The sequence below is a fragment of the Gekko japonicus genome, unplaced genomic scaffold, assembly GCF_001447785.1.
Source record: "Gekko japonicus isolate JY-2015 unplaced genomic scaffold, Gekko_japonicus_V1.1 scaffold68, whole genome shotgun sequence".
NCBI classification, from domain to species: Eukaryota; Metazoa; Chordata; class Lepidosauria; order Squamata; family Gekkonidae; genus Gekko; species Gekko japonicus.
The window spans coordinates 1,469,369-1,484,802 of record NW_015169175.1 but is presented as its reverse complement, the minus strand read 5'-3'; the positions used below and the strand labels follow the sequence as shown (position 1 = coordinate 1,484,802).

Genomic DNA, 15,434 nt, shown 5'->3' with positions numbered 1-15,434 from the left:
CTTTCCTTCCTTTGTTCCTTCTCTCCACTCTCTCTCTCTTTCCTTCCTTCTTTCCTCCTTCTGCAGCCCAACTCTAGTGAGAAAAGATTTAAACTTTAAACCCCTTCTCTCTTCGCTCCCCCCACACACACTGACTGCGGAAGGGGAGGCTTTTGAAGATGCCTTCCCACCCCCTTTTGCTTCCCCTTCTGACATCACTTCCGGTTATGTCAGGGGACATTGCATATGCTAATGAGCCATTATGCTAATAGCCTAGTAGCTCATTAACATACCTTATGCTAATGAGCTCCTGCAGCTCTTTTTCTACGAAAAAGTAATAATTATAAGTAATAATTCCAGCAGAAGATGTACAGACATGATTTTGAAGAAATACAGTCCAAAAGGTTAAAGACAATACTGCGGTGAGAGAAATTAAATGTGTGCTGTTTCAGACTCAAGCCCAATGAAATAATTACACTGATAAACTATTGATTTGGACTCTGACTTCATTCTCCTGTCTTGCAGACTTACACATTATGCTACAGGGAAACTCTAAAACTTGGCATGCTAGTCACAATAGAAGCCTTCCCTTGCTACTTAGCCTCAGTAAATGATTTTTCAAAGTTTAAGGTTGAATCTCATCTAAAATTATTTTAATGAGACTTAAAAATAGTTAATGCACTAAATTGTTGGAGGGAATGGCAAGGCACTCACTGTTGGAAAAAATAATAATTCCACCATTTTCTTAGCCAATGACACAATACCATTTACAACTATTAGATCAATTTAATCATGAAAAACAACAAATGAGGCCTGGATTATAAATAGGAACATGATCAATTTTGGCTGTGGTCACACACACTAAATAATCCACTTTCAATGCACTTTTCAACTGGATTTTGCCAGTTCACACAGTAAAATTCAATTGAAAAGTGCACTGAAAGTGGATTGAAAGTGGATTATTTAGTGTGTGTGACTGCAGCCAAAGTCTCTTTTGCTTTTAAAATGGAAAGGAATGTTAATATTGTAAACCCCTGGCATTTCTCCTAAGTAAACTAACCTACATTTTCTACCTAAGCACTAGTGGGAAAGACAAAGGAATGACAAATATTCATCATATTATGTAAATAACTTCTCCTATTCTTGATAAAAGAACTGACTGAGCAGGACATAATGTGTAAACTCGCAATCACATAATTTTGGTGAAATCAGATTTGCATAGGGACCTGTAAACATGAAGGAATGGAAGGTATTATCTGCAATGTCAATGTCTAATGAATGATAATGAGTTCCACAACCAATGTCTGGCTGAACTGAACGACTGTTTGAAATTCAGGCTCCTTGCCCTGGCCACCAACAGCTAACAAGCCCTCAGGCCCAAAAGCTTCCACAGTCCTGCAGTCTCTCTGTCCCCATTTCACATTAAACAAAATAATTACTCGTCTCACATTGTCTGATTCCGATGATCTATGAGGAGAGGCACCAAGTCGTCTTAGGAAATTCCAAATGTGTGAGATTATGGTTATTTTGTCATTGAAGAAAGGCAGTGTACATGCAAACATTCAGCTGAACCAGACTTTCTCTTTCTTTCACACATTCTAGGACTGTGCCCTGAGAAGGTTCTGAAGAATGGATCAATTTATCCAACCCACTCTCCAAGTGATGCCTTTCCCCTCAACAAAGCCAGCCTTGAACATCACACAGTATGTGACAGAGCCACCTGCCCTACCAGAATGTCCGTAAGCCATGCATCTGTTCTGTGGCCAGCTGCCACTTGAGAGTGGCTGCTGTTGCTCTACAAGTGAGGATGGCTCTGTACACCAATGCAAGAGCAGCCACTGTTCCTCTGGGCAGCACTGGAACTCTAACTTTTGATGGGCAGTGGTCATTTTTTCCGTAGGTCTGAGAAGGAAATTGAGAGGGGGGGGGGAAGGAAGGGATGAATGACACTGTTCAATATGGTCTGGGATGCTTACTGATTTGTATTCTCTATATTACAGGTATAGTCCCATGACTTGTTTTATGGTCGCCAACTTTTTGATCACTATGCAAAACCCTAAATATAGACGTTTCGTTTTATTAACAAGATGCAATTCACTTCAAGCAGCCAAAGATACCGGAAGGCTTAAAATCATTCCCTGGATGGAAAGGAAGTGTTCTTGTGCTTCCGGAGCAAAAGAAACTGTCTCACACATGTTGTTACATTGGCCCTTGTTTGTTAAAGCCAGGCACAATGTACTGGGAGCTTTCATTAATTCTGATATTCAGTGTTCTAGTAACTATATTACCTTGAGTTTGTTGTTTTCTAATGATAGGACCTGGTTGCAAGCTGTTGCTACATTTCTTGCACATGTTTTTAAATAGTTGTAATAGGCTTTTAAATTTTTTATTTATTTTAATAAACTCAACAATAGCAAAAGCAAAAACATACAAATGCACTATGTAATACATCACTCTTGAATGAGGTAAATAGTTAACAAGTTAACAAAAGAGATGTAAAAAAGTTAGAACATGTTCATTAACAATAGGAACTTAATAATCAACATAGTAAGACATCTATAGGTGGTACCATGTTAAATAAATCTGGACTGCAAACTATGAAAAAGAGTTGTCACAGTTAACGATTTATTGATTTATTTTGTTTTTCCTTTTTCTGAATTCTACCAACCTGTGATTCACTAGGAAATGTATACACATATAGATACATATAGATACAGACAGACAGACAGATAATGTTTAATATGCTCTTCAGACCATGCAGACCACAGAGGTTTCAGCACTACCACACCACCTCAGCCACTGCCAATTCCAAGGGCATGCAGAGAGACTGATGATGTCACACATTCCCAAAAATGGCATAATGGAAAAGAAACTCCTTCTTCGAACTAAGTATAATGAACAATATTTTAATATGGTGCTGCTTACAATAGAATGGGATATTGTCTGTGGGAGGAGATTTCATATGAGACTTGAACAGAACACAGATTGTGCCTGTACCTAGTCCTGGTATAAATGCTAAATGTTTGTGGGAGTTACTCAAAACAGATCCAGAAATGAAACCCAATTGTTTTTCATCTTCAGCAAGGATGTCACCTGCTCAAGAAGTGATTCATTGCTTCAAGGCACTTTGAGTCTCTACCCTATTGTGATTATTTGGGGGGATCAGCAGCATTCTTAGCAAATTGCATGGCTGGTATAACATACTACATTGTCAAAAGCCCTTCTTTGCACTGGTTGTTGCAAAGACAGAAACCCTTCTCTTTTGCAAACTGTGCAAAAGATCTTTTTGTACCACCTCAGTACAACTCTACAAGCCTCGTGTTTGTATTAACATGTCAAAGAAACCAACCCTTTAATATTCAACTAATGGTGCTGAAGAGAACCTACACCATTATAAGAGAGCCTCGATAATATTGATGATATAATTCACTCTGCTTGCAAAGCTCTGTGCACAAATAACTTGGCCAAGGCAAGACACTGCTGATGGAGATATAAACACAGAGGCTCCTGGCCAACAGCACAGCTGTTACACTGGAGACACACAGCTTTTTGATTCATGCTGCATGGTTGTGGTCAGATTCTTTATCCATATAATAAAGTCATCTTCTAGACATTAAGCTTGTGGTCGCTGCAGCACATGGCAGTTGAGATCCGGAGCCTCAGCTGGTCTCTCTTTCGGTGCCTCATCAGCATCTCACAAGCTCATCTTCTGAACCTTTATAGCATTCACAATGGGTTTATTTGCAAGGCTCCTATCACAATTAATTTGACACCACAGCGTTTTGGCATACGCTGGCCAGTTGAACAGTGTCATTAGACTCATCTGCTGGAACCAAATGAATAATTTACACTCCTAGAAAAGCAGAAGCTAACATCTCAGCAACATATGCAACTTGAATGGCAGAGAGAGCTCTGCACATGTCACTAAACCAGTGCTTTTCAAACCAATTGCCTTCAGCATCCATTAATCTACTCTGGAACCCTGACATTTCTGCCAGAGGATATGATTGTACTCTAGGGCCTCACCGTTACCCCATTTGAGATGAGAATGCAAGCTAGTGAACACCCAATACTGTCCTGAGGTTGCTTACTGAAAGGGAAAACCTGACTTTAAGAGAAGCCTATCCACCCGTTTAGGACTCCCAGAACAAAGTCTTAAAACTGCTGCATAGTTTTAATATAGTTAATATGGTAGTTTTAATATAGTGTTCATATTAATACAACTGTAATGCAACTAACAGTCCAATCCTACACTACTATTCCAATCTAAGCTCACTGAAACAGACTAACTCTCTATGCCCTGACCTGGATGGCCCAAGCCAGCCCAATCTCATCAGACCTTGGGAGCTTAAGCAGGGTTAGTATTTGGATCGGAGACCACTAAGAAAAGTCCAGGGTCACTAGGCAGAGGCCAGCAATGGCAAACCAGCTCTGAACGTCTCTTGCCTTGAAAACCCTACAGGGTCGAGTCATTTGAAACCTGATGGCACTTCCCATCACCACCTCTCTGTAAGACTGCAGTACATCTTATGGCCTTTTCAAAATCCATTCTTATCTACTGTACTTTTACCTTGCTGTTTCCCCAAGAAGGGTGGTGTGGGCAGATGGTGTTCCTCTCCTGTGTGGTTTAGAGGACTGAAAATGAGCCATGGGCTCATATGTTCCTTTCTCCTCCCTAGGAAGTAGGCCCCTTTTGTGTTTCTTATTTAGCATTTCTAGAGGTTGCCTGACATCTGAACTGACAAATGGTTAGTTGCCTTTCTTCAGACCAGGAACTCATTTCAAGCTATGGTTTTCAGTTTTGGTTTGGAAGAAAAGCACTAAACTTTGTTAACAGATGTCATGGAGAACTATAGTGGTAGAGATAGGAGGTAAAGGTAAAGGTAAAGGTTCCCTTGCTCGAAAGCCAGTCGAATCCGACTCTAGGGGTGCAGTGCTCATCTCCGTTTCAAAGCCGAAGAGCCAGCGCTGTCCGAAGACGTTTCCGTGGTCATGTGGCTGGCATGACTAAACACCAAGGCGCACGGAACGCTGTTACCTTCCCACTGAAGTGGTACCTATTTATCTACTTGCAATTTCTTGCTTTTGAACTGCTAGGTTAGCAGGAGGTGGGACTAGAGACGGGAGCTCACTCCGTCATGCGGCACACTCGGGTCTCGAACTGCTGAACTACCGATCTTCCACAGCCTGCAGTTCAGCGTCTTAACCACTTGAGCCACCGCAGCTCTCCACAATCCGAGCTCTTTACTGAAACAGCATGGATAGATCATGTTGATCACAAGTGCTTGGACTGCTCAGGACTTCCCCTTTCCTTCCCTTCTTTGAGCCCAATCCTGAGTGAGTTTAGTTGTAACTAAGTCCCACTGTGTTCTATGGAGCTTACTTCCAGTTTAGTGTCCATCTGCTAAATTGCAGTTTCTCTCAGAGAATCCATCTGGCTAGGCACATCAGGTCCCCCCCCCCCAATCTCCCATGCATACAGCTCAGACGTTAAAACAGATTAGAAAATGATTACTTAAAATTTACAAGCTGAAGAGCTCTTGGGTAAGCATCATACCTCCTCAAAATATTTCTGAATTTAACAAGAATGGCAAAACTATATATTAAGCTACAAAGCAGGAAAAGTTCAGCAGCATCTCTACTTGGTGCTAAAAAGGAAATTGATATGGCACACAAGACAGAGAAAATGTACATGAGACTACAGCTTGAGTTCAAACCCCAAAACTTTGTTTTTTTCTGCACTGAGTCAAAGTAATATCTGACTTCCAAGAACCATTCATATTTGGCTTCTGGTGAAACTCAGGAGAAAGAAAAATCCAGACTTGGGGAGCAATCACTAAGATCATTTGAGTTGAACCTCTTACTCCCTAGACTTAATCAATATGTGCATAGTAGGCACTATATATAAAGTTCTTGTGCCAATGCATTTCTAACTGTACCACGGTCTTCTGAGAAAAAATTCAACTTAGATATATGAAAGTTCCTTTGTTAAGAAATGAACCTGTTTATTCAATGTATTTTTTCTTCTTTTTTTCTTTTTTTTTAAGTACCCATAGGTACACTTTTATTAAATATTTTTTAAATCTACAACAAACAAATCTACACACTACAAACAGACACTCTACTACTACACATAACATATATACCAAGAGTAGTTACATTATATGCTTATATGCAATTACTTAATAAAAACTCTATATCAAATACTTTCCATTCTTCTATCTTCTGTGTTCTCAAGTCCATTGCGCTATTCTTGCCTAGTCTTCTATTACATTTGCATTATACCAATCATAAAACTTTTTCCATGTTTTTTGAAATGTCCACTCTTTACTTAATCTCATTTCTACAAAAATAGCCCTGCCTCTTGCATATTTGAAAAGGTTGAAATCCTAAGCACACTTATTTGTTTTATTGTTTTAGTTAAAACATTTGCTAGCCACCTTTCTGCCTTACAGGACTCAAGGTGCCTTACAATGTAAAAAGAACCATAAAACATAACAATACATAAATTAAATTAAAACCACATTTATTAATTAAAACCACATTTTAAAATTGTTGATAGGCAGAAGACGTCCACTTAGCCTCAACCAGGGCCAGGGTTTTCTCTGCCCTGGCCCTGGCCTGGTGGAATATGCTCCTGCTTGAGATCAGGGCCCTGCAAGACTTATTGCAGTTTCACAAGGCCTGTAAAATGGAGCTGTTCTTGCCAGGCCTTTGGCTGAGGCACTGGTGTTGCCATGAAAGCCTATCAATGTTTTTATGAACTGTATGGACTGTGCAAAGGGACTGTACAATATGGAGACCTGGGAATACCTGTTGCGACTGCACATCTGAAAGAGGGACACCTTCCTTTAGCATTGCTGCTCCACTGGTAGTCCAGAGTTACCAGCCATCTTGCCTACTGTGAGATGAAGCAGTTCCATGAGCCTGTACAAAGCCTCAGACACCATGCCATGGAAAAAAACGAGAACTCCAAACTCCATTAGGAGTTTCTTTGAGCACATGTAGGCAACCCCTTCCCTCCCCCACCTCCTGACCTGCAAAGCTGCACGTAACTCTAAGACTCTAGTCATAGTTGCTTAGCAACTAATCGCTCACCCATCAGCAAGCTGGCTAGGGCCATCAAGAGACAAAAGCCTTAACCTGATGACTCATCTTACCTGCAACCAGGTGCCAGCTTCCAGTCTAAGTTTCTAGATCTCAGTATTGACCACTCCTTAGTCCCCCTCCCCTCTTCCAGCCAGCCAATAGTGTTTTATGGGACGGACTAACAGGAGGTGTCACAGGGGGATGTGGCCAGCTCAGCCTGGCCCCCCACACACCACGTTATAAAAGATGCTGACCGACCACATGGTCTCTCTCTCTCCCTCCCCACGACCCCTATCGAAGCTTTAACCCTCTTATGTCCAGCTTGCTATCCATATACCCTACCTCCATCTTTAAACTCTAGTCTGCAGCTAGAGTCCACGTGGTTCTGCCAGTTCAGAACACGTGTTCCCCATCTTCTATTTCTAAACCCCTCCATTCTTCCATTGGAATGGCTCAATCAATGAGGACAGGTAAATATCACCCAACCAACGAATGTCCTGCTAATGCAAAAGTGTTTATGATCTATCTTTATTTCTTAGTATAAGTATAATTGTGTGAGTGTTTGTGTATTGTTTGATTGAGACATCTCTACCAGTAAAATAAATTATATTTCACCAATCATAGCCTCTGTATCTGTTCTGGTACTTACAGTAAAGGTGGGACTTCTGTATAAATTGTTATGAACCCTAATTTGCCTATTGATAATCATAACTTCCCCTAGATTAACAGAGAATTTAAGGCAATTTGGCTAACATGGGAAAAGTTCTATTTTGGATTGCCAGCCAAGTACTAGCCACCTGCAGGAGCTGTAGGGGGTGGGGACAAATGTCTCAGGAGCATTCTGTTGATGAGGCAGGATATAATATTTTTTAAAAAAATAATAAACCTTGTGAAGTGACATTTAGCGTTTTGGGTAATCCTGGCCATACAAGCTCAAGCACCTTGACTAAGAAGGGGATATTAGCTACTAGTGGTTTATATCATTGGGGCCCAAGGGGCTTCTTTGAAAGGAGTTTCACAACAACCTGATTCAACGCTATCAGGATAAGTGTGCACCAGAGAAAGTGAAACAAAAGGAGGAATCCCACAGACTAGTGGAGAACATAAGACAACCTAAGACTTAAGAACATAAGAACATAAGAGAAGCCAATGTTGGATCAGGCCAATATCCCATCCAGTCCAACATTCTGTGTCACACAGTTGCCAAAAATACCAGGTGCCATCAGGAGGCCCACCAGTGGGGCCAGGACACTAGAAGCCCTCCCACTGTTGCCCCCCTGCAAGTACCAAGAAGAAAAAACATCACTTGCCCCAGAGCCCCTATCTATACCTTGTGGCTAAGAGCCACTGATGGACCTCTGCTCCATATGCTTATCTAATTCCCTTTTGAAGCCGTCCATGCTTGTAGCCACCACCACTTCCTGTGGCAGTGAATTCCATGTGTTAATCCTTCTTTGGGTGAAGAGGTACTTCCTTTTATCCGTTCTAACCCAACCGCTCAGCAATTTCATTGAGTGCCCACGAGTTCTTATATTTTTTTTAAATAGTTTATTTATTTTGTCATATAGCAAATATAATGTAAATCCAATATGTTAAAAAAAATAACTGATTCTTTACACATTGAAGTATCATCGAGAGTCCGAACAGTTCATACCAACTTTTGAAACAGATTAACAGAGTCAAATTAACATGAAACTTTTCGAGGTATCAGAAAGTCCACTAATTACAGAGATTTATGAACCTAAGTATAAATACTAACCATGCATGAAAGAAGCATAAACAAGGAAACAGTTATTAAAGCAATCCAATATTGTTTATCATATCGCAAGAACAATTACACCCATCTCTGCATTTGTTGCCAGGAAGAAGACAGAATATCTTCTGATGCTAGGAATTCTAAAATGGGGTTCCATTTTGCCACTATGGGTTTAACCACAGGTTTCAAGGCCGATCTTGTATTGTGAAAGAGGGAGAAAAGTACCTCTTTCTCTACCTGCTCAATCCCATGCTTAATCTTATAAACCTCGATCATGTCACCACTCAGCTGTCGTTCCTCCAAGCTAAAGAGCCCCAAGCGCTTTAACCTTTCTTCATAGCTTCAATCCAGACAGTTCATTTAGGTATACCTAAGGGCTTCTATGCACAAAGGAACGTTATGACCACTACCCACCACCCCCATTTACTCCTACATGCTATAAACTACTGAGTTCCAAGCCAGCATGACTGCTCCAGGCTTTTAAAAAAAGAAAGCATAATCATCTTGAAAAACGCGTTCGAGGACTTACTGCCATATGCTGTGATGATGGCCACTAGTGCAGATGGCTTTAAAGGGGGATTGTACACATTCATGGAGGACAAGTAGGGTGGCCAGCTCTAGGTTGTGAAATTCCTGGAGATTTTGGGGGTGAAGCCTGGGGAGGTTGGACTTTGGGGAGGGGAGAGACCTCAGTGGGCTATAATGTCATAGACTCCACCTTCCAACGTAGCCATTTTCTCCAGGGGAACTCATCTCTTTTACCTGAAGACCAGTTGTAATTCTGGGAGATCTCCAGCCACCACCTGGAGACTGACAACTCTAAGGACAGGTCTATGAGTCATCATGAATAAAGGGAATCTCCATGTTCACAGGTAGTGTCCTGCTTGCTAGAGAACTGCAGGAGAGGGCTGTTACCATTGTGTCCTGCTTGTGACCTTCCAAGGTGAATCTAATTGGCCACTGTGGGAAACAGAATGTTGATACGGTATAGATCTGTGATATGATTCAGCAGAATTCTTTTAATGTTTTTAAGTCACAAACACACAGTGTCAGTTTCACAGTTCTCTAGATGGCCTAGCCATGAAACTTAACATGAGCATTCCAGCTCATGCCCTTCACTTTTCAAGTTATTCTCAATTCATCTCATTTTCATAAACATACACAAGTCCTCAAGGATCAAAGAGAATGAATAAGAATGAAGACCCTGTTTCACCTTTCAGTCACAGGAATTTGAAACCTACTGCAATGAATCAGAAGCTCTGTGCTGAGTGACAGCATTAAACGAAATTCTCAACAAGAAATCTAGGCCACTGCTTATGACTCCACATCTCCCATTTAGGTTGCTATTTGACTACCAGGTTCATACTACTAACATTCACCTTTAAATAAAAACATGTGTGATGCATTATAATATTAATATCAAGCTTCTCCAGACTTGGACTACTTTTTTCCAAAGGATATATGAATGCCCAACTGCTTTGGCTCACTTCTGCTCACCAGTTTTGACCAGAAAGCTGGGTTTTTGATGGACTATCTGTGAGCAGTTTGAGCCTATTTGCTGGGTTACTTTTCATGTATTCAAAAATACAGTGTAATTGATAGTAGTTCATTCATGCAGTCTTAGTTCCTCTCCTCTTCCACAGACATGATCTCACTCCTCACCACTCAGTATCTAATTACATAAACCAGGGGTCCCCATCGTGACACCTGACATTTTTCCTGGTGATCAGCAAGTGCTTCTAGAAGGTGTATGGGGCCAGATGAGGCTTTTGCCAGCTTGGTTTCTAACTGGCTGTTCAGAAAGTTGCTTTGGCAGCAGCTGCCATCACACCACAATGTTCTTCACTGAGGGACTGACGGTAACCTGTACGTCTGCAAGAAAATATTTTAAAGCAATATGTTCACTTAAAAAGGTACCTTGCTAAACAGAGCTTCTGACTGAAATGCTGAAAAGTTACTACTAGAGCTATGAGTAACCTGACTCCCTGACATGTTGTGGTTAGCTTTACCTCCTGTGGCAGCCATTCCAAAAGTGCCCGCAGGATCGAAAAAGTTGAGTATCTCTGATATGGATGAATAGTGAACAAACTAATCTGCTGGCCTGTAATTATAAATAAGTTTGTTTGCTTTTTAAAGAAGTCTTACCATTTGGTGTTTAAACCCACTGTACTGTTGAGTTTATTTTATGCATGTGCTTTCCCAGACATTCTTAAAGGAGTTATAGTATCCCCCCTCCTCATTTAATTACCTGACCCAACCATTCATGACCCTGGGGGAGAACTGTTTTCACCTACTGCACAGATATGAAAGCTGCTTGTAAGGCAGAAGGCAGTGAAAGTGAAATGCCACAAGCTCCTGTGCAGCCATAAAGCTATTCTGTGGATACTGGTGGTGGATGGCAATGAGGCAAACAGATTTGAGGATCAACTCACAGGGGGTCACAGTTGCAGGACATGGTATATTTGAACAAAGTTCAAAAGATCCCTACTTGATACTTGAGTTTAGGCTATGTACATAGTATTTGATTGGAAAGAAAAATATAATCTACTTTCTATAAGTCAGTAAGCAACGTTTTAGATGATAGAGAAAATATTTCTATACACAGCTATTCTAATTTTGCAAGTTCTAGTATTACAGCCTACTGTGGGCCAAGGATCAGGTTAATAATAAATTTCCTAAGGTAGAAAAATAAAAGAAAAAATGCATTCTAAAGAGGAGGAATAGAAAGATTTTGTCATACTACCAAATTTTACCTGTCAAGTTAAAGAAGAAACTATCATTCAACATGACAGAAATGTCATAAAATTGGCTAACATATAAAAATTGTTTTAAATGATGCATTAATTTGCATGTACTGTATCTGAATTGACTGTTGCAGCTTGGGTTAACATATCCGCATATTTTTGGTAAAATAAAGAATAAATTATGCCATTGAATTTTTGCAAACAGATCGGTCTTTATTGCCTTGAAACTGGAAGGAAAGTATAAAGAATTAATATTTTTAAAGGGGAGTAGAATACTACATGATTCAGAAATTTGGCTATGTGACTAATATAAGGTTGGAAATGTTATTTATTAAATTATCAATTCCATCCACAAGGGACCATTCTGGTGGCTTACAGCAGCCATAAAATCATAGCCTCAGCAACATTTTAAAAATAAATAAGACCACAGAAAAATTCATTCATGGAACATCTTGTTACCTTCTGTTGGCCCTGGCGGGGTTTGTTATGATGAGTCCTTGCAAAATATAATTGAAATAAAAAGAGGCACATACAGAAATCACAGACAGAATAAATACAAACCAATCAGTGTGTAATTCTCTGAAGGGCCACTGGAATGAGGCAGTCTCAAACTACTTCTGGAAGATCAGAAATCATCTAGACCTGAAGACTCTATAAGCAATGAACCCTCCACAGGCAAAGCACTATCACCAAAAAGCTGTGTAATATTGTTTCCTTTGTTCTTCAATCTAAAAGGCATCTTTGTTCCCTGTTACTAATTCTTGAAACAAATAACTTCTGTATACCATAACACACGGACCTGAACTAGGACAAAAAGGAGGCTTGAGGGAATATACAAGCAATTTTTTGTGTATTCTATGCTTTCCTTTTGTCTGCAATTCCTAGCTCTGTATTAGAAAGTAACCCCTGCGGATATTTTGAGTTTTGGCACCAACTTATCAGGCAGTTAGAGCAGCTTAGTTGACCTGGGGACAGGACAATTAAGCCCTGCAGCAGCACACATTTTTATTTATTTCAAAGATTACTATCTCGCCTTTTCAGCATCGATGACTTCAAGACAATTTACAGCATCAGGATAACATGTCATGTATAGGGCAGATTCTATCATAGTCTTTCCTCAGACAGCTGGATGGATGGAACTTGGAATCCGTTCAAGAGGTTGCTTGAAATAACTGCTTTCCTCCCATGTGGATGACACTGGAATTTAGCCTTGATAGTATAAAGTTTCAGGGTAGTGACATGGTAGAAACATGCTCTTATAAACAACTTCTATACTCTTCAGATTTTTCTTTCTTTCCTTCTGATGGGCAGTAACATGATGAAGTACAAAAAAGGCGATTTTCGTGATGTAGTGGATTCACTACTTATTGATTGGGATGTGCCTTTGGGTCATATAAATTATTTGTCCAGTCAGAGCATGATGAGACTGAAGTTCACCATATCCTAGTTCAGCCCAGTGCATCCCAGATTTTTATTTTGAAATCACAAACATGGCTTAATGATTCTCACTCTGGTACAGGCAGTTGTGGCTTAATGATTCTCACTCTGGTACAGGGGCCGCAGTCAAACATACAGCCTTAATTGACACCGACAATAAAATTTGATGTCAAACTAACCAATCAATCATAACCAACCACCTGCAGTCAAACATACAGCCTTAATTTTCAATAAATAAGTACATTTATTAATAAATCATATTTCTGTCACACTTTTCAGCCAAAGACATCGACAATAAAATTTGATGTCATATATAATAAAACTAACCAATCAATCATAACCAACCACCATAAATCCAAATACAGCAAACCATACAAAGTTTATACAGGGCTCATAAGGTAAAAGGTCAGAAGAGCCAAAGACTCTGGAAGAGAAACATCTCCATCCTACCAAAGCTGAAGAGAACTCTGCAAGACTAACTTCTCTGGGCAGAAAATTCCAGAGATTTATTTTTATTATTATTTATTTACATTGGATTATAAAATGTGAAAATCCATAAAGCATGCACCTCTGTTTCCTCAGCTATGAAATGGGGATGCACATCTTACAAACATATGGAATGTGTATTTATTCGTTAAATAGGTGCAAACAAAGAGTTGGATCCAACCAGATTTGTGACTGGTCAAACAGGGAGAAAGGAATCCTCTTTGACCCCCCCTCAAAGGCTGTGTTGGGGATCAAGGGATCTGTGTGGACAAAAGTGATGTGAGACAGGGGCTAACAAAGACAATTTCAGCAACTTTGAGTGAAAAAGTCAGCTGGATCCAACCCAAAGCAACTGAGATCTGCTCAAATTCTAAAAAAGAAAGAAAGCCTTATTAAGAAATTTGAACTGTCTTGTTCATCTCAATCAGAACAGTTATGTTAGGACATTCTGAGACTATTTAAAAAAAAAAAAACATACCAGAAATAGTCCTGTTTTGCTCCAGCCAAATACCAAAGCAATTTTACTGTCATCTGAAAGCACCAACATCTTGCTTCCAGCTGCAGAAATGTTTAAACTTGATAGTACCTAAGTATCAGATTGTGTCCCTACAACCCATGTTTCTTGTCTTACAGAAACTGTGATATGAAAAGATGAGTGCAAACTACCCTTCATCTTTGTTCAGAACTGACTTGATCTTTATTTACAAGCATTTTTGGTGAGCATTTTGGATTTTAAAAGATTTTTCCGTTTCCCAAGAATTTCCTCCCGATTCATAATGATGGTGCCCATGGGACTTGTACTTTGGTTTCACATTCTCTGTTCCAATCTTACAGCACCGGCAGCCATGACAGAGAACTACATGGAAATTTAACTGCCACCCCCTCCCCCAACATACACACGTCCACAGACAGAAAGAAGAATCTGTTTTAGATCAATATGGTGAATACAACAACAATGTTACAAATAGGGAAGCTAATCACCAAACAAAAATCTATGGTCTGCTCATATAATGCACAATTAATTAGAGTCTCATCAAGATTTAAGGGTTTTAATTTTTTTAAAAACATCTGTAACTGTCTTTAGATACCTGGTTTACTAACGACCACATGGGCAGAACCTAAGTTTATATTCCAAGCTGAAGGAATTTGGAGGAGACGGGTAGACTGTGCTCATTCCATAATACGGACCAGTATTACAAGCAGGAGACATTTTTACACCAAGCCAAGTAATTACAAGTTCTGACACTCCCACTAGAATAATGTACCCTTCCACGGTGGAAAAACAAGTATCAAATATCGACAAACCTGGTATGCTCCAGGACCAGGAGTCTCATCCTTTGCCTCTCTGAAACGCTCCATCCGAGAAACCCATAAAGTAAGACAAGAAGCTGACTTCACAACTGGATTGTAAGCCCCTGGTCCTAAAAATGGGGGGGAAAGGGAAGCAATAAAATGAAAAGTTGCAATTATTTTAGAATATAAACATTCAGATCATATTTATTGTCAAGCCATGAAAGAAAGCAGAGGTTACAATCATATTCCATAAATATAAAAATATAAGCATTAATAAATACAACGCAAAACACTGTTCATCATCATTTATTTATTTATTTTATTTATTTATTTTATTGTATTTATACCCCGCCCTCCCTGCGAACGGGCTCAGGGCGGCTTTTCAACATGCTAGTATAGGTATAGGTAAACATGCTAGTATAGGGAAATATTTCCCTTGCTCAAAAGCCAATCAAATCCAACTCTAGGGGGTGGTGCTCATCTCCATTTCCAAGCCAAAGAGTCAGCACTGTCTGAAGACTTCTCCGTGGTCATGTGGCTAGCATGACTAAATGCCGAGGTGCACGGAATGCTGTTACCTTCCCACCAAAGCGGTACCTATTTATCTACTTGCAATTTCTTGCTTTCAAACTGCCAGGTTGGCAGGAGCT

At 40.0% G+C, this 15,434-nt stretch overlaps 1 protein-coding gene across 1 annotated transcript in view; it reads right to left on the bottom strand.

The window, feature by feature from the left end:
• Positions 1 to 15,434, bottom strand: part of STPG2 (sperm-tail PG-rich repeat containing 2) — a 336,565-nt gene that overhangs the window by 121,108 nt on the left and 200,023 nt on the right. The window contains exon 12 of the mRNA XM_015415991.1: positions 14,797 to 14,912. Coding sequence (XP_015271477.1) covers positions 14,797 to 14,912 — 116 coding nt within the window. The remainder of the gene's footprint in view (positions 1 to 14,796; positions 14,913 to 15,434) is intronic.